Source organism: Rhinatrema bivittatum, chromosome 7 (assembly GCF_901001135.1).
Source record: "Rhinatrema bivittatum chromosome 7, aRhiBiv1.1, whole genome shotgun sequence".
NCBI lineage: Eukaryota > Metazoa > Chordata > Amphibia > Gymnophiona > Rhinatrematidae > Rhinatrema > Rhinatrema bivittatum.
Genome location: NC_042621.1, coordinates 251,553,639 through 251,580,608, shown reverse-complemented (window position 1 = coordinate 251,580,608; position 26,970 = coordinate 251,553,639). Strand labels below are relative to the sequence as shown.

The following is a 26,970-nucleotide window of genomic DNA, read 5'->3' as shown; positions in this document are numbered from 1 at the left end:
GCTAAAAAGATGCTCTGCTCTGCAGAGGTTTACTATGCCATGTTGTGGCTGGGGGAGCAGGGGAGGGAGGGAGCATAGAGACTTCTTATAGATCCACCACTTCTTTTCTTTGACACAGGCAAAAAATATCTATCCTGCAAAATTCCATGAGTCTCAGGTGACATAAGTGCTTTTAGTGCAAATAACCTTATTTCTTCCTCATATATGTTACATACACTAAGCTGCTGTCTGCACTCATTCTGAAGCAGAAGGAATGTGTGATCATTTTTTTGAACAGATGTCTACCATTTTTTGGATGACAGATGAGCTGCTTGGTTTTTCGTTCCCATTCGTGCAAACAAGAGTGTATGTCATCAGAGTTCAAATGTTGTCTCTGGGCATGACTGCTGCTAGGAATACTAAAAATAAAATAAAATAAAATTGCATTGGGCATGGATCAAGAGCCCTGGATGTGGGTTTTGAGAGTGCCAGTCTTGTCTTCTTTGTTGCAAAATCCAGAGGTACTACTGTTATATTGGACAAGGTGATCCTAGATGGAACAATATTCTCTCTTACATGTGCATTAGGAAAGGGGCAAGATGGAGAACATTGCTCTTTGGGGAAGTTTTTGTGAGTGTCCTTAGGAGAGGCCAGGATAGCTCTGGAAGTCATAGTAATTTTATTGCAAATATTAGATGCTTTTGCTTTAGAGTTTGTGGCTAACTGGTAAGCTAAAGTGTGTTGAATTAAGTACTTTTCTCTGCTGACGTGCCTGCAGGGCTTAATTTGTGTGGGTACACAGTTCTGCCACTTCTGTTAAGACTTAAGAGGTTGAGCAGCAGGGGTGTTCTGCTGCAGCCTCTTCCCTTCAGGGAGCTTGCAGGGAAGAGGAGAAGAGGTGGTGAGTCTGGAGCAGACAGAGCAGAAAACAGCCACTCCAGGAACCTTTTTTTTTTTAACCAGAAGGAATGTACTAACTAGCTGGGGATGTTGAGAGATTTAGGGGTACATTTTAAAAAACAGCGTGCGCGCGAACAAAGTACGCTGGATTTTATAAGATACGTATGTAGCCGCGCGTATCTTATAAAATCCGGGGTTGGTGCGCGCAAGGGGGTGCACATTTGTGCAACCTGCGCACGCCGAGCCAAGCGCGCGCTGCCTGTTCCCTCCAAGGCTGCTCCGAAATCGGAGCGACCTCGGAGGGAACTTTCCTTCCGCCTCCCCTCACCTTCCCCTCCCTTCCCCTACCTAACCCACCCTCCCCTACCTTTGTTGGCAGATTTACACCTGCCGGAGGCCTCGACCACGCCCCCGGGCCGGCGTCACGCCTCCCGCCCCGAAATTCGCGCCGCCCATCCGACACACCCCTGACACGTCCCTTTTGCAAAGCCCCGGGACATACGCACATCCCGGGGCTTGTGCGCGCCACCGAGCCTATGCAAAATAGGCTCGGCGCGCGCAGGGGCCTTTTAAGAGGGTTACGCGCATAACTTGTGCGCGTAACCCTTTTAAAATCCGGCCCTTAGTGAAGAAAGGTTTGGGTTTGACTCCCCAAGTGGGAGCTTCAGATGGTGTGCTCTAGGAGTATAAGCACCCTTACCACGTTAGGGTTTGGATTCTTAGTTAGATTTTTGCTTAAGCTCTCAGAAGGCAGGTTGTTCATGCCTCCTGTTAATTATTTTTGCTAACTCAGTTCAAAAGATTTTTCTGAGTTGCCTTATTGGGATCAGTCTTTTGCCTGACCTATTTTGGCTTATTTACTCTCTTGATCCAATTTTTGGAAACCTTCCCTGTGAGGGCCTTGGTACCCCTTCACAGAGGACTTGGGGAGTCCCTGTGTAAGGTTAGATCAAGGAGTAGGGAAGATTCTCTATCTTACCTACAGTGGATAGATCACTCGGTGACCCGATTCAGAGGCGTTTCACTTTTGCGTTTCTTTTCCTCTGTGACTATCTTCTTCTTTGGGAGACACATTTTTCTACCCTTCCTATCTTTTATTTTGTTCCATTTGGAACTGAGTGCCCTTGATACCAGGGAATCAGTTTTCCAGGAAGAGGTATCTTTAACCTAGGAAGTGCCTGAGGAGTTTGCTTTCATCAGTGAGAAATGGATTCCTATCCATTACCAGGGGGAAGGAATTGACGTTATTGCTTGAGGTTTTTTTTTTCTTTTTTTCTACTGACTCAAGTGTGCTGCACTTGAAAGAAGAATGCCCACTGGTGCTTTCAGAAGGAGATCTAAGATACTTAAGACTACAGGAGAGGTATGAGATTTGAAACTTGCTGTGTTCTGATAAGTAATTGAGACTAAATTCTAACCATTTTACAGTGGGGAGAAGATGCAGTTAAATTTGAGAGTTGGAAGAAGGATTATGCTTTCTTCAGTCTGTATAATTGAAAAGGAGAAGGAGATACATTTCTAAGGAACTGACTTCCATAAATTCGTAGACTTTACTAGGTCACAAATGTATTCATCTTTCTTCCTCATTATTGTTCACCAGCTTTTATATTAAATCTAAATGCTTTAAAGATTCTTCATTCAATTTATTAACTATCCGTAGAGAATTTGGAAACCACATTGCTTCTCAGTGTGATTATTGCTGTTATAGACTGTGGAGATTATCAGTGCTGTTTACAGAGACTGGGAAAAGGGCTTGTACTTTGGTTAATGCAAAAGGGCCTTGAAGCTATGCTTCCTCCCATAGGAAGCCCTGAACCTCAGAAGTAAAAGCTGTTCATGGAGAACTGGTTGCAGATTAAGGTCTATTTTATTTCTGTGTGCCTTTTGTGATAGCATCAGGATTGTATCCCACCCAGGGGTTGCACAAGTTTCAAGTTTGTGGAAATTCAACCCTGTTTTGTATCTGTTATTCAGGGCTTAGTTTCTGGAAGAACAATCCAGTATGGTGTTCTGTCACCTTTTTTCCAGGGCCCAAGGGGGGAGAGAGTAGAGCTGGTGGTGTAAATTGGTTTTGGCTCCCCCATGGAAACAGAGCAGAACTTGTAGTGTAAATCTGTTTCAGCTCCCTGCAGAAATGGAGCAGAGCCAGTGGAGGCAGGATCATTTCTGGCCCCCCAGGCTGCTGAGAAAGCAGAGCAGAGAGTGTTTGTTTTAGCTGCTTACCTACAGGCCGATACAGTACAGTGCAATCCGACGGAGCGCACTATTAACCTGCCCTTGGACGCGTGTTTTCCCTTACTCCTTATTCAGTAAGGGACGGAAAACGCGCGTCCAACCCGCGGCACCTAATAGCGCCCTCAACATGCAAATGCATGTTGACGGCCCTATTATATATGTCCGCACGATACAGAAAGTAAAATGTGCAGCCAAGCCGCACATTTTACTTTAAGAAATTAGCGCCTACCCAAAGGTAGGCACTAGTTTCTGCCGGCACCGGGAAAGTGCACAGAAAAGCAGTAAAAACTGCTTTTCTGTGCACCCTCCAACTTAATATCATGGCGATATTAAGTCTGAGGTCCTGAAGAGTAAAAAAAAAAAAGTTAAAAAAAATTTTTTTTAAATGGGCCGGCGGCTGTCGGGCCGAAAACCGGATGCTCAATTTTGCCGGCGTCTGGTTTCTGAGCCCGTGGCTGTCAGTGGGCTCGAGAACAGACGCTGGCAAAATTGAGCATCAGCTGTCAAACCTGCTGACAGCCGCCGCTCTGGGTCAAAAGGAGGCGCTAGGGATGTGCTAGTGTCCCTAGCGCTTCCTTTTGCCCGTTTCTACCGCACCACCTAATTTAAATACAGAATTGCGTGCACAGGCGAGCGGGCATTCGTCAGCTCTCCCACGGACTTTAATGAATCGGCCCGCTAGAGATCAGAGCAGCAACATGGCCTAGATTTCCTGGCACAGTTGAAAGACCATGAGAGAAGATAGGAAATGACAAAGAGATATGATGTAAATGCCTGACCCCCACCCCACTGCTTCTGCTGCTACTAGGTGTCTTCACAATCAGGTGTGTATGTGTAAGAGAGAGTTCACACCCAGCCCTTCCCACTCCCACAGATCACATCCGGCTCTGGCTGCAGCCCTGCTGCCCTTCACTCTACTTCCCCCTCCCCTGATCCTCAGTTCTACTTCCTTTTTGTCTACAAATTAAGCCTTGCATGCCTGTAGATTTAGGTATAAAATCAGAAAAACCCTCCCTTGTTTTTTGAGATGCTCTTATCTCAGTGGTAACATTCATGTGCATAGTAGTGTCCAAGAGTTCGTTTCCCAGATGTGCATGTTGCCATCAGGTGATGCATATCCTAAAGAGATGATGAGGTTAAGAGGAGGGCTTCCCAAACCTGTCTTGGGGACCCTACAGTCAGTCGGGTTTGCAGGATGTCCACAGTAAATATGCATGAGGCAAATTTGCATATCATGGAGACTTAGTATATGCACATTTCTTAAGCATGTTCATTATGGGTCTCCTGAAAACCTGACTGGCTGTGGGGGTCCTCGGTATAGATTTGGGAAGCCTTGGGTTAGAGGCAGTTATTGAAGAATGCAATGTATCTGATAACCAGGAGCAGAGCTAGGAAGAATCCTTAACTCCAGCTACAGGTCACTGCTGAAATCTGCAACATACTTCAACCCTATGCTTAAACTCTAAATTCAAATACTTTTATTTGCATAGGACCGGAATTTCTTGGCAAATTTCTTTCTGGCTTCCAGTGGATTTTTGCAGGATAGAAGCCATGATGCATAGCTTTGTTTATTAGACAGTTTTTCAGCTGAAGTAAAAAGAGTAAACCGAATATTCACTTGTAAGTGCAAGTCATAATAAAGCCAAAGAATAAAGTTATTAGGCAGATGAAGTAACATTTTGAGGAATCTTGTTAATTCTACTACTTTTAAGAAAAATAACCATATAGGAACTAAGTATTATGCAAGCTACTATACAACTTGCTGAGATTACTGTGAAGATGTACTTGTTGTTTGACAGGGTATCTGTTTACTAAGTTTTATGCATTTAACTAAACTTTGAAAATTTCAGACAACATGAAACTGTTGTACCAAGTGAGGTTCCTTTGGTGCAAGAAGTTACCACAACACTTCGGGAATGGTCTTCGATATGGCGGCAGTTGTATATTGTAAGTAGATGTAATTATAATCCTGTTTAAGAAGTGGGATACTGTATGTGGTAGAAGTTTTCACTGTTTAATTTGATGTATTATCTACTCGTGCATATAAGCTTTGAGCAAAGTACAATAATTCACATGTAGTATAAAATTGTACATTATAGCACAGTACAGAAATAAACAGCAAAGTCATAAATGTACAGTAATGTACATAAGCAATAAATAGTACATATCTAAAATATCCCGCCTTCCTTGTTGTAGAGCATATAAAGTTTAAAATGTAATGAAACAAAAAGCATCCCTCAAATATCACTAATTAAAAGCCATAGAAAAAAAAAACAGGATTTGCAGTGCTCTCTACAATTCAGATAATTTCCTATTAAGCATAATTCCTTAGGGACACTATTCCAGAGATTAGGGTCTACAAATGCAAAGGCCTTTTAGCTAGTTTCAGATAATTAAATCTCTTTTATAGACAGGATGGAAAGGTGAGCTGCTTGACATGATTGCAATGTCTTAGTGGAGAAGAGATCTTTAATTCCACTGGTGGTTAAAAAAAATACATTTTAAAAACAAGTGACAATATTTTAAATTCTGAAAATCACTGGAAACCAGTTGAAGCAATTCTAAGGCTGAGGTAATATGATCCCAAGAGTATTTGAGTAGCTGTATTTTGAATAAGTTGCAGCCTATATAATTGATTCTTCGTGATCCCAATGTACAGTGAATTACAATCTAGTGGAAATTAATGCCTGGGCCACAGTAACCAGATCCTTATATTCCAAATATAGTAGAGAATGGTAACTTTTAAACAGCGCGGGCACACATGTACACGTGTATGCCGGCTTGCGCCAGTGTGCGCGGCCATTTTATAATACACACGTGTTTATGCGCACATGGTATAAAATAGGCTGTACATGCACATAGTGCACAGAATTTTATATAGGTGTGTGCATGTACGCGTAAATGCTGCCTCTGCCACAAGTGGGGGGATTTTAGTAGATATGCATGCCAACACAATTACTAGTTTCATCAGTTTGTTACCAGTTTGCCCGGGAAAAGGATAGGACTTCCTAACCCCCGTAGTTAACTAGCCTACCTTTTTATACTGTTAGACCCAACCCTTAAAACTCTGCTAATCTCTTTAGGTTTTTTTTTGTTTCAGAACTTGCATGCCATCCCCTCAGAAGTAAACTTACGAGGTAGGGGGACCCTGTAGCTTGTGCGCATAAGCAAGCACAGATTTCATTAAGAAATCTAGGAATGCCCATTCCCCACCCAGCATTCACACGTCAACATAAAAGTATATATTGCACAAACAATTCTAGATTACAAATAACCGATACACATCATTATTATTATTTTAAGAAAAGAATTTTTTCAATTGTTGTTTGGACAGGACATGGATAGGACACACAAAAAAAAGTCAAACAACAATTGAAAAAATTCTTTTCTTAAAATAATAATAATGATGTGTATCGGTTATTTGTAATCTAGAATTGTTTGTGCAATATATACTTTTATGTTGACGTGTGAATGGTGGTTGAATGTGTGAGTTTAGATTTTAAAATGTTTAGATAGGTGAACACCTTGTGTTTTCTAAATAAATAATAAATTATATTATAATGTATATGGTCTCTCTGTGAAGTAATATAGTTTATAGGACACCAGAGAGTTGTGTAAAAAGAATTTCCCTCTGTTTAATCACCTTGTGGGTTACCATTCCCCACCCAGGCCATGCCCATTCCCCACCACTTTTTTGAAAATTTTTTTGTCATATACTGGGAGATAAATGCATACTTGTGCGCTTTTTAAAATCTGTGCGCTGGCCTGATTTCTGCACATACCTCTGGGCTTTGTCGCATGTTGGGCTTTTAAAATTCGCCTTTAAGGATGGAAACCTGGAACACCTCTGGAGCCTTTTTTATATATTGGGGTTACATTGGTCACCTTCCAGTCTTCAGGTACAATGCATAATTTTAATGATACTTTACAAACTACTTGTAACAGGTCTGAAATTTAATTTTTGAGTTATTTCATAATCTTGGGATATATACGAACCAAATCATATAAAATCTTCACTGATGTCTTCTGTGCTGTTTGTACCGCTGACTGTGCATGTAAACTTGCCCCCCAAAACCTAGGCCACCACCAAAACCTCACCCCAAGTTACTAGTTGCCCCTCTTACAGTGATATAAGGAGCTTACTGATATGAGAGTAGTATAAAGAGAGTGAAATTTATAGCAAAATGATGAATCTAGGTTTAGATTGTAAGTCCTCTGGGAATAGGGAAATACCTACACAAAAGGTGCAATATTTAAAAACAAAACAAACAAACAAACCCTCCCAAAAATCCACTGTCTATCCAACCACCCGTAACCCAAAACTTACATAACAAAGATTAACAGAAAAACACCCAGTCAACCCATCCACCACAGTTATTGCAACATGCCCAAAAAAAGCCCATTCATTCAACTTTAACCACCCTAAAAATGAATCCATAACCAGCAACAAAACTGAATCTCAAAATCCATCCTGTCCAAATTACTCCATACTCATAGTAGATCACATTGGAAATTTGTGCCTGCATGTTTAATTTACTGTCAAGTCTTATCCCTAATATCTTAGCTTCTGCTTTTACTGATTATAAAGTATTATTTAATAGTATCTGGAGTGCATAGTGCCCGGCAAGGATGGCTTATGGATCCACAAGATTGCTATCTGGATGTATTAATTTTAGCTTAAGTTAGAGTCGCTCACTAATTGTACCTAGCAAGACTGCAACTTCATGACACATTTTCCTTCAGGCTGCAATAAATGTAGATCTCATCTGCATTCATTTTGAAAATGTAGACCATAGGGTCTAATCAATTTCCTCAGGGGCAGAAGATAGATATTAAAAAGCAAGAGTGGTAACATGATCCTTGGGGGACATCATACTGGAGTTCCAAAGGAGGAGATGGAATCACTGACCATCTTATTCATAGCAAAGAAGAAAACTATGCTATCTTATTAACTTTGATACCTTGGACCTGCAACCATTCTAACAAGATGTTGTGATCCCTGGTATTGAGAGCAGCAGATAAATCAGAGAGTAATGGCCTCTACCTAGGCTCCTTCTCAAGTTTGATTAGTAAAGCTGTTTCAGTACTATGCACATCATGAAATATAGATTGATTTGGGTCCCAAGAAGTTATAGATTGTGAATATTTGGGTCAACTGTTGGGCCTACAGCATGATCGATAATTTTACCCAATAATGCTAAATTTTAGTACAGTTTGATAATTATTTGCCATAGATGGGTCAAGAGAGAATTTTTTTTTTTAATAGTAGCTGAATAATTGCATCACTCAGTAATGCTGGAAAGACTTCCTCTTGCAGAAAGATATTAATAATTTGTTGAAGGGGAGTCAGTAACCCTGTAACCCCCCTCTTTTACCAGCCATGGTGGACATGTATCTCACCAGACTTGATGGTACCTAGAAGATCCTTAATTTCATTGGGTGACCATGGATGAAAAGTTACAAATTTAATCTATAAGATATTGCCCGCTGACTCATCTGTGAAGTTGTCAGAATCTCCTGTGACTGAAAATTAAATGATGTCACTGTGTTTTTGACTAATATGCCCAAACATGTCATCTTGCCCTGGTAGCAATGACTGATTTCTGTAAAGAACACACACCTTGCTGTAAGGACTCCTGAACACATTTTGTACTATTTTTTTATGCTGTACAAATATTGTATTCTATACTGCATATGGTTAACTCAAAATTTTTAAAAAATATGGTGGGATATGATAGTGTTAGTTCTTTTGAAAATACGGAGCAACAGCCAAGCCAGGCATAGTTTGGAAGGTGCAGGTCAACTTCTGTGACCACATCTCTGTGCTGACCTAACCAATCTCTTAGATTTTCTCACTTGAAGGTAAAGTAACATTAGGCCTTGTAAAATTAGTTAATTCTGTGCAGTAATATGGGGACCAGTTTTAAAATTTAAATTATTAATCATTTGTTTTCCTACTGATAATGAGGATAACAAATGATTAAATTAGGATTTGCAATGAGGTGATACCAACAATTTTTTTTTTTTTGGGGGGGAGGTAGTAGTAAATTGTTATTTAAAAGGGATCATAATTTTATTTATTGATTGAATTGCTATTTAATTCCTAAGAATGTATTAGTATTTAAAAGCTTTTCTAAGGTTCTCTTACTAGATCACTCATTATAAATCCAAATAAACTTGAATATAGTTTTGTTTCTCCTTGTCAGAACCTCACACAAACATCATGCCAGTATATGTATAGTATGAACAGCTGAAGAGTTGAATTTGGAAAGGAGCAGGGCTGGCTGTTCTTGCAACACTTTCTAAATCTGTAAGAAATAGATATTTTGGCACAATAAAGGGGAAACCTAAAATAAGACCATAAAGAGAAGAGAAGCCATACAGCCAAAATGATGTTTGGAAAAACTGATCAAGTGCTGCTTCCATAAAGCTGGGCTTTAGTACACCATTGGCACCTCTATATGCATATGTATAGGATTAAAAAAAATTCTGCAGCTTCACCCCTTGCGTGTTTGTTGTGTTTGATTATACAGTAGCATCTCACAAAATGCACAGTAATAAGCGGTTTCACTAATTGTTCATCAAATGTACTGAAAAAAAAACTTAACAGCTGAGCTTTGATGCTAGATGTTTTGTGTACTTCTAGGCATATTCATAGTTGACTTTCAAGTTTTAACTGATCATTTTTTAATAAAGGTCAGAAGCATAAACAGGAATTAACATACACTTATATACTAGTGTATCATTAGAGCCTCTTACAGCAATAATCTCCGCTTTCAGTTAGTTGCATCACAACTAAATTGGTGGCCATTCTGAGCTCCTGATCACATTTTGCACCTGATTATAAAGCAAAAAAAGTGTTGTGCTGTCCTGTAATAGCCTTGTAAATCCTGGTCTTGGATGAGAAACAGCATCAGTTTAATATGATGACGATAATGCAGTAATGAACTATGAAACAGTAGCAGAGAGAGAGCTTTGTCTGGAAATCTAGGAAAGAATTAAAAGGGTGAAGGAGATTGAGACATCCTACAAACAAAGTAGAAGTCTAAGAAGTAAGATGGGAGAGTTAGAGTGTATAGCAGTGAATGATAACAGACATACTTGGCATCTCAGAGACCTGGTGGAAGGAGGATAACCAATGGGATAGTGCTATACCAGGGTAAAAATTATATTGCAATGATAAGGAGGATCAATGTGGTGGGGGTGGGGGGCGCTTTATGTCCTGGAAGGCATAGAGTCCAATAGGATAAAGATCATATAAGACACTAAATGCACAGTAGAGTCTTTATGGATAGAAATCCCATGTATGTTGAGTAAGAGTATAGTGATAGGACTATACTACCATCCAGCTGCCAAAATGATGAGGCAGACTAAATGCTAAGAGAAATCAAGGAAGCTAACCAGTTTGGCAGTGCAGTAATATTGGAGATTTCAATTACTCCAGTATTGATTGGGTAAGTGTAACGTCAGGACATGCGAGAAAGGTAATATACCTGAATGGAATAAACGACTGCTTCATAGAGAAATTGGTTTAGGAACTGACAAGAGGCGGAGCTATTTTAGATCTACTTCTTAGTGGAATGTAGGATTTGTTGAGAGAAGTAATGGTGGTGGGGCCACTTGGCAATAGTGATCATAACATGATCAAATTTGAACTGACTAGAAGGGGGACAATATGTAAATCTACAGCTCTCACACTAAACTTTCAAAGGGTAAACTTTTTTTTTTTAAATTTTTTATTTATCACTTTTACAAATTATAAACAAAGAATCTTTTGCTTTCAATCAGGAGAAATTACACACAAAAAAAAGAAAATTATTATACATTGTTAATTGCAATTACACAACTACTTTTTATGCATATTTATTTATCCCCTTTGTTCTAGGAAATATTGGGGGAGAGGAAAGAAAAGGAGGAGTACTAAAAAGAAAATATTTTAAACATTTAACTCCCTTGACTATATCCCTATCATATATAAATTCATGAACCAGATCTTTTAGGTTGTTGGGGTTTCCTTTCTGGCATCCAAGAACTCCCTTAATTGCTCTGGATTATAAAATACATAAGTATTCCCTGAGTACTTTACTATGCATCTAGCAGGATAACGCAAAAGAAAACTTGCCCCTAACGTTGTTATTACTTCAGGGCGCATTGTTAAAAAGGATTTCCTGCGTAGTTGTTTAACCCTGGAGAGGTCAGGAAATATACGGATTAATCCACCCAAATATGTAGTATTGATAGCCTTGAAGTAATGTTTCATAATTAGGGCTCTATCGAATTCTGAAAACAAAGAGACAAAGAGAATAGTTCTTTCAGCAATCTCAAATCCAGAGCTTTCCAAATACTCAGATAAGTTATTAAAATTTCCCATTTCCCCCACTGGGGATATCTGCATCTGGCTCTGTCCTTGTTTTAGAAACAAAATCTTTTTCACAGCTGGAGTTTGCTCCTCTGGAATCTGCAGGATTTCTTTCATATATCTTTTAAAAGTTAGTAGTGGTATCTCCCCCACCACTTTAGGGAAGTTCAAAACCCTAAGGTTTAACTGCCTCAGATAGTTTTCCACAGATTCCAACCGTCGTGTTAGAATCGCCTGATCTCTCACACATATGGCGTTGATATCAGACACTTGTTTTAGGTCTACTTTAACTTGCTGTAATTCTTGTAGTTGTTCTGTTCCCTTCAGATGTAACTGATTTTCAATAGAGTCCATTTTATGGGAGATTTCCTCCGTTTTTAGGGTCTGTTCATTGAATGCCATTGTTAGCCCCGCAACCAAGTCCCAAAGGGACTCCATTGTGATTACCGCCGGTCTTTTAATCTCTATGGGACTTCTTACAAGGTTGCTCGTTACCTCTCTTCCACCCGCTGATGTTACAGATCCCTGCAGCGTCTCCTCACTCCTCTGCTCTCTCCATGCTGCAGCTTCGAGGGGATTCGAGGCAGCGGGAGACCTCTCCAAACTCGCAGTGCCTCCCGGCAGTCCACCCACAGGAGTCGCACCTGTGACGCATCCCCTCGGCGACTCCACTAGCCCAGCTGCATTCAATGAGATAGCGTTCGGCGGTAGTCGTGGTTCTGGGGGAGTCGACGATATTTCCCCAAGCGGGGAAGGGACTCCTCCTCCCGATCCGCTGGTGGGGCTCGTTGCTCCGTGTGATATGGGAGACGCATATTGCAAAATTATACGCTGACCTGCGGGAAGTGTGGGCTTGGGTTGATAAACCCTCACCTTCCCCTTTCTTTTGTGAGGCATTGAAAAACGAAGAATTCAAAAAGGTAAGACGAAATGCAGGAGCGTTTGAATATGCGTCTAGTCAGGGAGCCATCTTGAATCCTCCCCCCTCTTCAAAGGGTAAACTTTGATAAAATGAGGGAAATAGAAAAAAATGAAAAGTACAGCTGCAAAGGTTAAAAGTGTATAACAGGCGTGGATATTGTTTAAAAATACCATCTTAGAAGTGCAGTATAGATGTATTCCTTGCATTAAGAAAGGTGAAGGAAGACCAAATGATTACTGGCATGGTTAAAAGGTGAGGTGAAAGAGGCTATTTTAATCAAACCATTTTTAAAACATTGGAAGAAGGATCCTTCTAAAGAAAATGGGAAAAAACATAAGCATTTTCAAGTTAAATATAAAACATTGATAAGACAGGCTAAGAGAATTTGAAATGAAGTTGGCCATAGAGGCAAAAACTCATAATAAAATCTTTTTTATATATATCTGAAGTAGGAAACCTTTGAGGGAATTAGTTGGGTTGTTAGATGATGGAGGGGTTAAAGGGAAGATAAGGCTATTGTGGAAAGACTAAATGAATTCTTTGCTTACGTGTTTACTGATGAGGATGTTGGGGAGATATCTCTTCTGGAGATGGTTTTCAAGAGTGATGATTCAAATGAACTGAACCAAATCACTGTGAATCTAGAAGATGTCATAGGCCATACTGAGAAACTCAAAAAATAGCAAATTTCTTGAACCAGATAATATAAACCCTAGGGTTTTGAAAGAACTCAAAAATGAAATTTCAGATATATTAGTAAAAATTTGTAACCTATCATTAAAATCATCCATTGTACCTGAAAACTAGTGGTTGGTCAGTGTAACCTCAATATTTACAAAGGGCTCCAGGGGTGATCCAGGAAACTAGACCAGTGAGCCTGACTTCAGTGCTAGGAAAATAATGGAAACTATTCTAAGAACAAAATTACAGAACATATAGAAAAACATGGTGAAATGGGACATAGCCAGCATGGATTTACCCAAGGGAAGTCTTGTCTCACAAATCTGCTACATTTTTGAAGGAGTCAATAAACACATGGAGAGAGGTGAACCAGTAGATGTAGTGTATTTGGATTTTCAGAAGGCGTTTGATAAAGTTGAGACTTTGTGAGAAAACTAAAAAGTCATGGGATAGGAAGTAAACTGGTTAAAAGACAGGAGACAAAGAGTAGGATTAAGTGGTCAATTATCTTAGTGGAAAAAGGTAAACAGTGGCGTGCCGCAGGGATCTGTACTTGGACCAGTGCTTTTCAATATATTTCTAAATGATCTTGAAAGGGATATGATGAGTGAGGTGATCAGATTTACAGATGACACACACAGTTATTCATAGTAGTAAAATCACATGCAGATTGTGATAAATTTGTAGGAGGACCTTGTAAGACTGGAAGACTGGGCATCCGAATGGCAGATGAAATTTAATGTGCACAAACAAGTGCAGGGTGATGCATATAGGACAAAATAACCCATGCTATAGTTACATGATGTTAGGTTCCTTATTAGGAGTTACCACCCAGGAAAAAGATCTAGGTGTCATCGTGGATAATACATTGAGGGGTAGATTTTAAAAGCCCTGCGCCGGCACGCGCGCAAATCCCGGGGCTTCGTAAAAGGGGCAGGAGGGGGCGTGTCCGGGGGGGCATGTTGGCAGGGTGGGGATGTGGCCAGGGGCTTGTCCGGGGGTGGGCCGGGAGGGCGGTCCCGAGTCCCCTGGCACTGCAGCCTGTGCCGGGGGATGCCGAGGTGGCGCGCGCAAGTTACGCCTGCCTCAAGCGGCCTCGGAGGGGATGGAGGCAGGTTGCGCGGCTCAGCGCGCGCAGGCTGCCGATTTTGTGCAGCCTTGTGCGCGCCGACCCCAGATTTTATAAGATACGTGCGGCTACGCGCGTATCTTATAAAATCCTGCGTACTTTTGTTTGCGCCGTTTGCACGAACAAACGTACGCGCGCGTGTACTTTTTTAAGATCTACCTCTGAAATTGTAGCTCCGTGTGCTGCGGCAGTCAAAAAAGCAAATGTTAGGAATTATTAGGAAGGGAATGCTGACATGTTGGGTTTCTCCCAAGAAGAAGAAGAATATTAATCCAGAGAAAGTGGAATGTCTTCAAATAGTCCTAACCTGTCTGCTTTCTTTGAATCTTACTTAGATGACATCCCTCTTAGTTATTCTCCTGGTAACTTATTGTGCAGAGTGTGATAAGGATGATTTTTTTCAGAAATACTTTCTTAATAAAGAATTTCTGTTTTGTGGACAGAAAGTACAAGTTTTTCCTGATGTTTCCTGTGCAACTCAGTGTCGTAGGAAGCAGTTTTGATGATGAGACAAAGTTTATCCCTAAGTCCAATTTTCTTTCTCAAATTTCCATGTAAATGTTTTGTATTTACTAGAAAAATAGATTTGTTTTTACTGACCCCACACATTTGGAAACATTCTTGAGGGACAAAACGGGAGAATTTTTTAATTTTTTTAAATAACAATCAGGTTAGATACTGCAGTTGGTGGTTATTAAAACTGTAAGTGATTTTCTCCTCCCTTCTTAAAAGTTAAATATTTTTGTTTTACTTATTTTGCTTGCCCCCCCCCCCCCCCCCCTTTGATGTGGACTGGTTCATGTAATTGCTGATATGTAATGCCTGTTGAAATTATTTTTTGCTTTATTTGGTGTTGAGCAATTTCATGGTTTCTTTAATTTACATCAAATGGAATAAAAATTAAATTTAATAAAGATTTAATTATAAAAAAAACAGCAGGTACATCAAATAACACCCCAAAATTATCACAAGTAAAGATGATAAAATTTGCTGCTCTCCATACATGGGATGTTTTGAATGGCTCTCACACACATAGGCCTGCAGGCAGTCTCTCGGGCAAGCATTCTTATACAAATGTGAGCAGGCACACAGGCACTCTGACTGGCGCACGTACAGACAGCTTATCCAATCCTTTTTTAAACACAGCTATACTAACTGCACTAACCACATCTTCTGGCAACAAATTCCAGAGTTTAATTGTGCGTTGAGTGAAAAAGAACTTTCTCCAATTTAGTTTTAAATGTGCCACGTGCTAACTTTATGGAGTGCCCCCTAGTCTTTCTGTTATCCGAAAGAGTAAACCGATTCACATCTAACAGTGCCATTGGTCAGCCCCTGTCACATGGTCATTGGCGCCATCTTGTGCTCCTACCATGTGACAGGGGCTGACCAATGGCACTGGTAGCCCCTGTGACATAGTGAGGGCAAAGGCGATTGGTGCCATTTTGAGTATTGGCATCTGACGGCTGGAGTGCAGGAGGTCGCTCCCGGACCCCTGCTGGACTTTTGGCAAGTCTTGTGGGGGTCAGGAGGCCCCCCAAGCTGGCCAAAAGTCCCTGGGGGGTCCAACGGGGGTCCCAGTGTGATCTCCTACCCTCGGGCCATCGGTGCCAGTAATCAAAATGGTGCCGATAGCCTTTGCCCATACTATGTCACAGGGGCTACCGGTGCCATTGGTCAGCCCCTATCACATGGTAGGAGCACAAGATGGCACCGATGGCCATGTGACAGGGGCTGACTAATGGCACCGGTAGCCCCTGTGACATAGTAGGTCAAAGGCTATCGGCACCATGATGAAACCGGCACCGAGGGTGTGAGAGCAGGGGATGGCTCCCGGGCCCCCCGCTGGACCACCAGGGAGTTTTGGTAAGTCTTGGGGGGAGGGGTCAGGAGGGTGGGGGTTGCAGTTAATTTTAATTTTAGCTGGGACACGAATAGAAATCACAGTATTAACGAATTGGGGCGCCATACGGCCGAATGCAACATATCTGCTCCCCGACTAATCCGAATCCTGAATGCAACGTATGGCGTCCCTCTGTACATCCCTAGTAGCACCTAATATGGAACCTAACATTGTGTAACTATAGCATGGGTTATTTTTCCCTGTATGCATCACCTTGCACTTGTCCACATTAAATTTCATCTGCCATTTTGATGCCCAATTTTCCAGCCTCACAAGGTCTTCCTGCAATTTATCACAATCTGCTTGTGATTTAACTACTCTGAACAATTTTGTATCATCTGCAAATTTGATTACCTCACTTGTTGTATTTCTTTCCAGATCATTTATAAATATATTGAAAAGTAAGGGTCCCAATACAGATCCCTGAGGTACTCCACTGCCCACACCCTTCCACTGAGAAAATTGTCCATTTATTTGTTATTTATTCAATTTTCTCCAAGTTCATTTTCCTGTTCTATGTAAGACACACATGTTAAGTCACTCCAATGTTTTATGTAAACCGAAGTGATTAGCAACATTGTTGCTAGAACTTCGGTATATAAAAAATGTTAAATAAATGAATAAATAAATTTAATCCTACTCTCTGTTTCCTGTCTTTTAGCCAGTTTGTAATCCATGAAAGGACATCGCCTCCTATCCCATGACTTTTTACCTTTCCTAGAAGCCTCTCATGAGGAACTTTGTCAAACACCTTCTGAAAATCCAAGTACACTACATCTACCAGTTCACCTTTATCCACATGTTTATTAACTCCTTCAAAAAAGTGAAGCAGATTTGTGAGGCAAGACTTGCTTTGGGTAAAGCCATGCTGACTTTGTTCCATTAAACCATGTCTTTCTAAATATTCTGTGATTTTCATATTTAGAATACTTTCCACTATTTTTCCTGGCACTGAAGTCAGGCTAACCAGTCTGTAGTTTCCTGCATCGCCCCTGGAGCCCTTTTTAAATATGGGGGTTACATTAGCTATCCTCCAGTCTTCAGGTACAATGGATGATTTTAATGATAAGTTACAAATTTTTACTAATAGGTCTGAAATTTCATTTTTTAGTTCCTTCAGAACTCTGGGGTGTATACCATCCGGTCCAGGTGATTTACTACTCTTCAGTTTGTCAATCAGGCCTACCACATCTTCTAGGTTCACAGTGATTTGGTTCAGTCCATCTGAATCATTACCCATGAAAACCTTCTCCAGTACAGGTACCTCCCCAACATCCTCTTCAGTAAACACAGAAGAAAAGAAATCATTTAATCTTTCTGCAACGGCTTTATCTTCTCTAAGTGCCCCTTTAACCCCTCGATCATCTAACGGTCCAACTGACTCCCTCACAGACTTTCTGCTTTGGATATATTTAAAAACGTTTTTATTATGAGTTTTTGCCTCTACGGCCAACTTCTTTTCAAATTCTCTCTTAGCCTGTCTTATCAATGTCTTATATTTAACTTGCCAACGTTTATGCATTATCCTATTTTCTTCTGTTGGATCCTTCTTCCAATTTTTGAATGAAGATCTTTTGGCTAAAATAGCTTCTTTCACCTCCCCTTTTAACCATGCTGGTAATCGTTTTGCCTTCTTTCCACCTTTCTTAATGTGTGGAATACATCTGAATTGTGTTTCTAGGATGATATTTTTTAACAATGACCACACCTCTTGCACACTTTTTACTTTTGTAGCTGCTCCTTTCAGTTTTTTTCTAACTAATTTTTTCATTTTATCAAAGTTTTACTTTTGAAAGTTTAGTACGAGAGCCATGGATTTGCTTACTGTCCCCCTTCCAGTCATTATATCAAATTTGATCATATTATGATCACTATTGGCCCCACCACCGTTACCTCTCTCACCAAATCCTGTTCTCCACTGAGAATTAGATCTAAAATTGCTCCCTCTCTCGTCGGTTCCTCAACCAATTGCTCCATAAAGCTATCATTTATTCCATCCAGGAACTTTATCTCTCTAGTGTGTCCCGATGATACATTTACCCAGTCAATATTGGGGTAATTGAAGTCTCCCATTATTACCGCACTACCAATTTGGTTAGCTCCCCTAATTTCTCTTAGCATTTTACTGTCAGTCTCACCATCTTGACCAGGTGGATGGTAGTATACTCCTAACACTATAGTCTTCCCCGACACACAAGGGATTTCTTCCCATAAAGATTCAATTGTGCATTTAGTCTCGTGCAAGATGTTTATCCTGTTGGACTTTATGCCATCCCAGACATAAAGCACCACACCACCTCCCGGGTGCATTGGGCACACAGTGATTTTTTTTGCATCAGGGTAATAGCTAATAGCCTCATCTATATGGCGTTTACATGTGATGAGTGCTATTAGCTGCGCGCTTGTTAGGACGCATTAGTCTTATTACTGCAGTTAGACATGTCCAAAATTTGGTTCAACTGCACGTCAAACTGTGCGCTTTGAGTGCACTGTATTATATCGGTCCCAAAGGCAGGCAGGTACTCTCTTGGACAGACCACATGCATGCATTGAGGCAGACACTCGCTTGATCCACATACACAAATGCAGGCAGGCATGCTCTCAGGGCCTTGTTTTTTTTTTTTACCACTGTGGGATGGGCTCCTCAGCAGCCCAACTGCATCTTATTTCTGGCCGCTGCAAAATGCGCTGCTTCGGCTGCCACAGCATGGGTTCCGCAGTGGCCCGGTCAAACTTTATTCTTGGCCATTGTTTTGGGGGAAGGGGGGAGGATTTGGACCATAGCAGGTAGCTCCAGCATGCTGAGATCCTCCACCCTCTCAGGAGCAACTTCTGGGTGGAAGTTGTAAATCTGCAATTTCTCCTCTCAAGCTGGCTGCTGAGAATGGGGAGAATCGTGTTTTGACCAGATTGTGTGTGTATGTGTGTGTTCTGTTTCTATTTGTAAGCTAGTGTAATGTCACAGAAGGACTACAAGCCCCCTATAATCCTGTAGTCTCTTTGCTGTTGGCCCTTTATGGTCACAGGTTTCCAGCTCCCACTGGGCACTCCTATTAGCTTAGATACTGGTTCAAGCCTGCTAGAACATTTTCAGTTCGCACGTGGAGCTTTTGAGAGAAAAAAGCAAAGTGTTCTCTCATCTCTCCTACTGCTTAGGAATGCATTTCCTTTTTACTTAGACATACATATACTGTAAGTGCACATAATAGGTGTACTTAAATCTTCAGTACAATTCTTACAACAGTTATTTCAACTCTAGAGTCAGTGCTCTGAACCTGAGATCAACCTCTCCTCTTCCCTTCCCTTCAAGACTGCAACCAGTAAATTATATGTTGGATTACCTGTTGGAATAAACACTGGAGATGCAATATCTGGTTAATCTGCCTGATTAGCAGTGCATGGGTACTGTGAGAGCAGAACAAATTGCATCGTGCAACAGACAGAAGAGATGGTCTGTGCTACAGGCTGGGTTTCTCTTGTGAGCTGAAGTTTGTGCGCCAAACAGTAGTATGTGGCCTGCGAGATGCCGGTTGGCCATCCCTGCTCTTACCACTAGGTTCCTCTTTGTTTATCCCATGTCCTTTTGAATTTCATGACTGTTCTTGTCTTCACCACCTCTTACGGAAGGGCATTTCATGCATCCACCATCTTTTCCATGAAGAAATATTTCATGACATTGTTCCTGTGTTTACTCTCTTGGAGCTTCAAATCATGACTCCCAGTCCTATAGCTTCCTTTCCATCAGAAAAGGTTAGATTCTTGAGCATCATTTATACTGGCATCTAAATATAATGAAATTATTTTGCCAGGGGTCCATCTCACAGGGACTCCAGGAGCAAAATGTATGCGATGGCATATTTGTAGACATCAAGAATTCTGAAAAAAAAAAAAAAAGTACAAAGCTTAATGGTTAACCATAGTATTCCTCCTCGGGTGAAATGGCATTAATAATTTTTCTACCAGTTTTCTCATACAGCATAAATAGAAACTTCTGTCAATTCCTGGGAACATTACAGCAATAACTTTCAGTGTGTACTGTATTGTTTAAATATGTCAGATTTTTATTCCTGCTCTATTCCCTGCTCGCCAGGTCAATTGCCTAGGGTGATTCAGACCCCATTATCTGGCATCATCCAGAAGAGAGGTCTCCTGGGAGACTGAACATTTCAGTACTCTGTGCCACCAGGAAATTGTTCTCCTGTGGTTATGGGGTCTGAACATATCAGCTCTATAGCTGGCACTGGTACACAGGAATGCCAAGTGCAGGTTTCTTAAGCTGCTCACTGCCAAGAAAGATGATAGATTGGTGCATCATGCATAGTTTTACATAAATGTGACTTATTTACATGCAACTTTCAGGGGCTTTTAAATGGCTGGATAGTTAAAACTAATGCATGTTTTTTAATGTTTTTTTTTAATTAGCAAGACAATAGAGAGATGTTTCATCGTGTACGAAATATGATATATGATCTTGTGGAATGGAGATCACAAATTCTTTCCGGAACACTACCACAGGATGAACTCAATGAACTGAAAAAGAAGATTACAGCTAAAATTGATTATGGAAACAGGTTTGTGATGTCTAATTGTTTGTAAATTTATGCACTTTTAAAAATATTTTTCTAGAAAATTTTACTCAGATAATTAATCTTATGTTATGCATGCTTGCGTTTGCCGCTGAACAGTTTCAGCATTGTGTCGAAAGGCCAGATTCTTCAATTATGGATCTTGTGCTTAATGTTACAGTTAAGTATTCTGTTTAATCACAGAATCATAGAACACAATGGCAGACGAGGCCTAGCTAGTCTACCCAGTTTACTTTCTGATGCATGCCATAAACACTAGTTGAATTTTGGCTTTCCCTTTCTGCAACTAGGAATCCCCTGTGCTGTTTTTGCCTTCACCATCTGGAAGCCTGTTCCATGCAACTGTTACCTTTATATGAAGAAATCTCTTCTGATTTTATTCCTGAGTCTTCCTCCTTGGAGCCTCATTACATAACTTCTTGTTCTAAACTTTCTTTCCTCTGAAAAAGGTTTACATCTTGTGCATTATTTGTGCCTTTGAGATATTTAAATGTCTGTCATATTTGCTCTCGTTCTGACCTCCCCTCTTGGGTGTACATATTTTGATCTTATAGTACTTGCCATTTTGGTACGCCTTTTCTGGACTGCTTTTGTTCTCCCTGTATCCCTTTGGAGATGTGGCCTTCAGGATTGTACACAGTAAGTGATGCCTTACTAATGACCTGTAAAGCAGCATTATCAAGTCCCTTTTTCTACTAATTATGCTTCACCTGATGCACCCTAGCATTTCTCTGGCTCTGGCAACTGCCTTGTCACATCATCTCACTTCCTTGAGATCATCCGATATGATCACCCCAATCTCTTTCCTGCTTAGGTCAGGCCAAAGATTCTTCGAGACCAGTATCTTGTTTCCGACAGTCACCAATCTAGCTCACTAAGAAGTACCTGGGATCAGTATCTCACCCCTCATTATGTGTGCTTGGATTTCGACATTGCAAAGACAGAACCTTATACTCTTTTGCACTGAAACTTATCTATCAAGTACTTGACCACTCCTCGAACTTTCTTTAAGTACTTCTCATTCTATCTAATCTCATAGGGGTAGCCATTCTTTTTTGCAGATCTTATTGTCTCCTGCATAACTTCTAATCTTTCCTGGTAAACCCCCATGCATATTACTTATGAAAATATTGAACAGAACTGGCACCAGGACAGATCCTTGAGGCACTCCACTCAGCCTCCTCCTTTCCTCAGTGAACTCCATTTGCCAGCACCCTCTGTTGTCTGTTCAACCAGTTTTTAATCCAGTTCACCACCTTGAGCCCCACCCGAAGTCTGCTGATTTTATGAGCCTGCTGTGCAAAGCAGTATCAAGCCTTTTGCTGATTTAATTCTTTTGTCACTTAAAGAAATTGATTAGATTTGTTTGGTACAATCTCCCTCTGATGAAATGATGCTGCCTTGGATCCCCTGACCTCCTGAAATACAGATACTTCACTGTCTTTCAGTAGATAGGCATATTCTGCATTTGTACTAAGGCTACACTTGAAATATACTTTATCTAAATTGGACAAGCGAAAAGCATCAACAGAATTAGCCATGATTTAGAAATCTGTGTAGGAAGAAGATAGTGGGTGAATAATAGAGACTGTGGCAAAATCAGTGGCAGCACATGATTCTTCCTATGTTTTTCGAGGTCAGTATTCAAGCAGCAATACAAGTAGACAGTTTATCCGGCTAACGTTAGCTGGATAAATTGTCACAGCTATTCGATGTATTGCTGATTAGGCGCTCTGCTGGATAAAATCCTAATTATCCAGATAAACTTATCTGGCTAACATTTGGACTGCTCTCTGGCACAGCCAAACTTATAGGGTCATTTATTAAGATGCGTTATGGTGTTAATGTACGCGATAACAGCATAAGACATGCGATATTTGTTACTGCATGGTGCGAATGCAAATTTTTTGAAGGGGCCGGATTGGGGAGGGGTTTGGGTGGGATTAATGAAAATGAGGAGAAAATCGCAATGTGCGATAGCATAACGCATGCTATAGCACGTTTTTAACACCGGAAATAACTACACTTTTTTTTCCTGGCATTCAGCTGTGCGATATGCCTGAAACAGCCATAAAACTATCAGGCTTATTGGTTGACAAGTACATTTTAAATGGGCTACACACGTAATTATCAGGTTTTACGTGTGTGGCCGGGCCTTGAGCGCACCACGTGCGTAAATCCCGGTACGTGCCGAAGTGCCAGGCCTCTCCAAAGGGGCAGGGCGGGTCAGGACAGTGCCATTTGATGCTGTACCGGGGAAGCATGCGCCGGCATAGGTTCCCCGGAGATAGGTTTAGGGGGCGGGGAGAGGGGAAAGAGGGAGGAAGGTTAGGTAGGGGTAACTGGGGGAAAAAGGGTGATTGTGTTGCTGCACATACTTAAAGTTGCGGGCCACCCGCACGTGCTCGCGGCCATCAGATTTTAAACCATGCACGCGCCGGGAACCATGCGCACATGGACGCTCGCGTGCTGATTTTAAAATCAACCCCTAAGTGCTGCATCAGCAAGTTACCCCCATGCATCTTTTCTTCATTTTCATCCTTTAGCATTCAGGGGCATCCACAGTATTTATCCAATGCCCTTTTGAATTCTTTCACTGTTTTGGTTTTCACCACTTCCTCCTGCAGGGCAATCCAAGCATCTACCACCCTCTCTGTGAAGAAATATTTTCTGACGTTGGTTCTGAGATGGCCTCCCTGGAATTTCATTTCATGACCCCTAATTCTACTGATTTGTTTCCAGTGGAAACCTTTCAGGTAGCTGAAGGTCTATAGAATTTTGCCTCCTTTCTTCTAAGGTATACATATTCAGATCCTTCAGTCTCTCCTCATAGATTTTATGATATTGACCCCACACCATTTGGATAGCCCTTCTCTGGACCGCCTCCATCCTGTCTCTATTCCTTTTGAGATAAGGGCTCCAGAACTGAACACAATACTCCATGTGAGGCTTCACCAAAGACCCCAGTGCATATCTTCAAGCTTTCGTAAATCACTTTTCATTCTCTCTACTCCCTCAGGTGTGTCTACTAGGTGCAGATCTTGATAGCACTCCGCTTAACGAGAGAGAGTGAGTGAGACTGTAATAGTCAGTCTAACACTCTCTATATATGTACCACGGTAGAGGGGCAGTTTGAATTGAGATTGGTTTTTGGGAGGTGGGGAGAGGGTTTAGGGGGGCTGGTATTACAGAAACATTCTGAGGTATTCATAGTAAAATTGACATCACTAAATGTTAGTCATTATAGTTTATGAAAAGTATGACAACTTTTTATGTTCTTAAGGCCCCTGTTTTAATCATGAGGTAAGTGAATGAGAATATTTTAAAAGGATGTGAATGTGCATAACTGTGTATATTAAGTATTGTTTTAATATTGTACCTTGGTCTGATGTTGGAAGATTAAAGGCAAGTAATCAAATGTTATGAAAATAAATAAAATAGATTTGATTTATAAATGCATATCAGAGGTGTGTGACTAGTCAGCAGCAAAGGCTGAGGCCTTAATGATTGGAGCTGCTGTTCAGAAGTTTCAGACTTCTGTTAATTTAATCGTTTTGCTATCTGGATTATAAAAATAATACTGTATGTACATATTGCAAAATTAGGTACTAATTTGCATTACATATGCCTAGACACCTGGCTAATCCAATCATGGTTTAACTAAATCTCACTGTAATAAAAGTTGGATACATTTTTATTCAAGTGATTATATGCTGTGGTATGTCTGAATCCTATTGAGACACAGTATTCTATGAGACATCTGTTAGAAATTTATGAACACTTCAATTCTGAACTGGTTGGTTGACTGAGATTTTTGTGGATTGCTGTTGCTGGATGAAATTTATAGTGTTAGTAATATCCAATTTTACTACCAGCATTTTTTCAACAGGGTCTGAAGGGAATATGTTTTCATCGTGTCATGTTAGTTAACTTTTGACATTTGCCGGACGTGGATTGAAAATGTTAGAAAGTGCAAGCGGATGCTTGGTGAAGGTTAGGCTTCATAACAGCATTTGTAGGTAGCATTCTGTTTGAAAGGTGAGCATCCCTTCTGTACGGATTAAATAATCTCACAGTAAAAATGAGCATTGCACTCTGCTGGCACAACTCTGCCTTTTGTCTAGGGCAAAAAAAAAAAAAGTGTCCTTTCCTCTTTTCCTCCTACACACATCTATACCAGCTAAAATCTGCTTTTAAAATAGTAATTAGGGAATTTCAGCAGTGTGGTTATCATGAGATTTAGCTATTCTGGAGAATGAGGTTTTCTGATATTCTTTCTGCTGCTTTTAATATTTGAAGATGTAATCAGTTCATGGAAATTCAGTTGTGCATTATATCCTAAATAAAACAATTCTGCTTATCACATGCTGATGGTTTATTTGCTAGTTGTGACAGTGTTGAAAGATCCCTTTGATTCTGTTCAAAATGTCATTCAGCCTTTCTCTTCAGAGATGTGGACTGTTTGCCCCTCAAAAACATTACTACGATTCCTTGTTGGCAGTCCTTTGTTTCAGACTCTGCCAGAGGAGCCCGTTAAAGCTGCTGTGAATATTCCCCAGATACACAGCGTTCAATCAGGATAGAACATCTTGTCCTTTTTTTTTTCTTGATAAGAAAAGTTACTACTAACCAAAGAAGCGACCAGAACAATGAGGGCATATGAGCCAGGGAACTTTTGAGAAAATATGTGTAAGAATATTGTACTCTTCCTGGGGTGCTCCCATTGTAGGTTTGAATTAAAAAAACAACAAAAAAACCCCAGACAGAATAAAGTTCTACCCATTTAAATTATATAGTGCTAAATGAACATTCATAGTAGGTTTTATCCAAGTTAGGTGTCTAAAGGCAAGGACAGTTATATATTCATGTATTAGAAGAGAGAAATCAATTTTTCTTGTGCTTTGTCTGTTTATATATATCTCCTCCATGGCATTTTAGTTTAAAAAAAAATATATATATATAATAATCTTTACTGTGAATTCCAACTTCTTTCTACAATCAGTGCCCACAAAAACTTGCAGATCATTGACTATCATAAGTCTTCTGCTTTTCAGAATAATATGGCTGTTTTTTTTTTGTATAATAATATTTATTCAGGTGATAACAATGTCAACAAACATCCATATTGACACAGTAAAACATATGCGTCACAACGGGCTGCGTTATACAAACTTATATCCCAAGTACATATACACACAGGGCCACTGCCCAACAGGCAAATTATCAACACGAACATAAGTGTTTCAATGAAAAATATATATATAACACCATTTTTGTTTTTAACATCCATCTCATATCCACCCCCCCCAACCCGCCCTCCCTCCCTCCCACCATCTTTGTTGCCAAAGTTTGGGTATGCTTTGGGGATAACACAAATATCCAATGGAAGCTAAGGAGTCAAATGTGAAGATACGGGGCAGATGAAGAAATCACGATCAGATATAAATATAGAATGTAGAATATAGAATGTAGAATGTTGTGATATGTAGGAACTGGTGCAATCAAACACTACCAGGGGTAGACTCCAGCAGCAGCCCAATCGTTGCTACACCTCCCAGTGGTGTTGTGAGCCAAAACCACTATAGCACTATAGCTCAGAGGGACCACTATACTCTGTAGACTGGCATCCCACTGTCAAGACTTACTAAAGAGTACTACCGTAATAGAACTGGAACATATTGCTCCTCCTCACATGGTAGGAAGCGAGTCAGGCTGTACGAAATAGACATTTATGCATTTACTACACGAGTAGATGGAAGAAACTTCTTTGGTACCAATTGGTGCTGAAGGGCTTCCGGTAACAGGGATATGTAGGGGTCCCAGGTCTCCTGAAAGTAAGTCAAACGCCTTGAGGCTAGTGAATAAGCCAGTAAGTGCTCCAAGTGTAATAAGTGATGAAGTTTTTGAGTCCAAATTGCGAATAAATCCGGTAAGGGCGCAGTCCAGGAAGATAATATGGCGGACTTCGCCATCAAAGCCATCTTGTCCAGTAACAGACGTTGTTGCACCGACAACCAGGCAACATGTGAATCATATAATCCAAGCAGCCATATTTCAGGGGCCAGCGGAATGTCAGAATTCCATAAACCAATCGCCCGCTTTGCTATCAAGGTCCAAAAGCGGTGTATATATGGGCAAAACCAAAAACAGTGCAGTATGTCCGGTTTAGGATGGGAGCATCGGATACAATTAGCCGTTTGTACTAATCCCATGTAATAGGCATGTTGTTGCGAGTAATAGGCAAGATGTAACAGCTTATATTGTTTGTCTCTCAGA

At 40.6% G+C, this 26,970-nt stretch overlaps 1 protein-coding gene across 5 annotated transcripts in view; it reads left to right on the top strand.

The window, feature by feature from the left end:
* Positions 1-26,970, top strand: part of DOCK1 (dedicator of cytokinesis 1) — a 1,428,876-nt gene that overhangs the window by 150,723 nt on the left and 1,251,183 nt on the right. For all 5 annotated transcript variants that reach the window (XM_029610025.1, XM_029610029.1, XM_029610028.1 and 2 more), the window contains exons 5-6: positions 4,965-5,061; positions 20,531-20,679. In XM_029610025.1, coding sequence (XP_029465885.1) covers positions 4,965-5,061; positions 20,531-20,679 — 246 coding nt within the window. The remainder of the gene's footprint in view (positions 1-4,964; positions 5,062-20,530; positions 20,680-26,970) is intronic.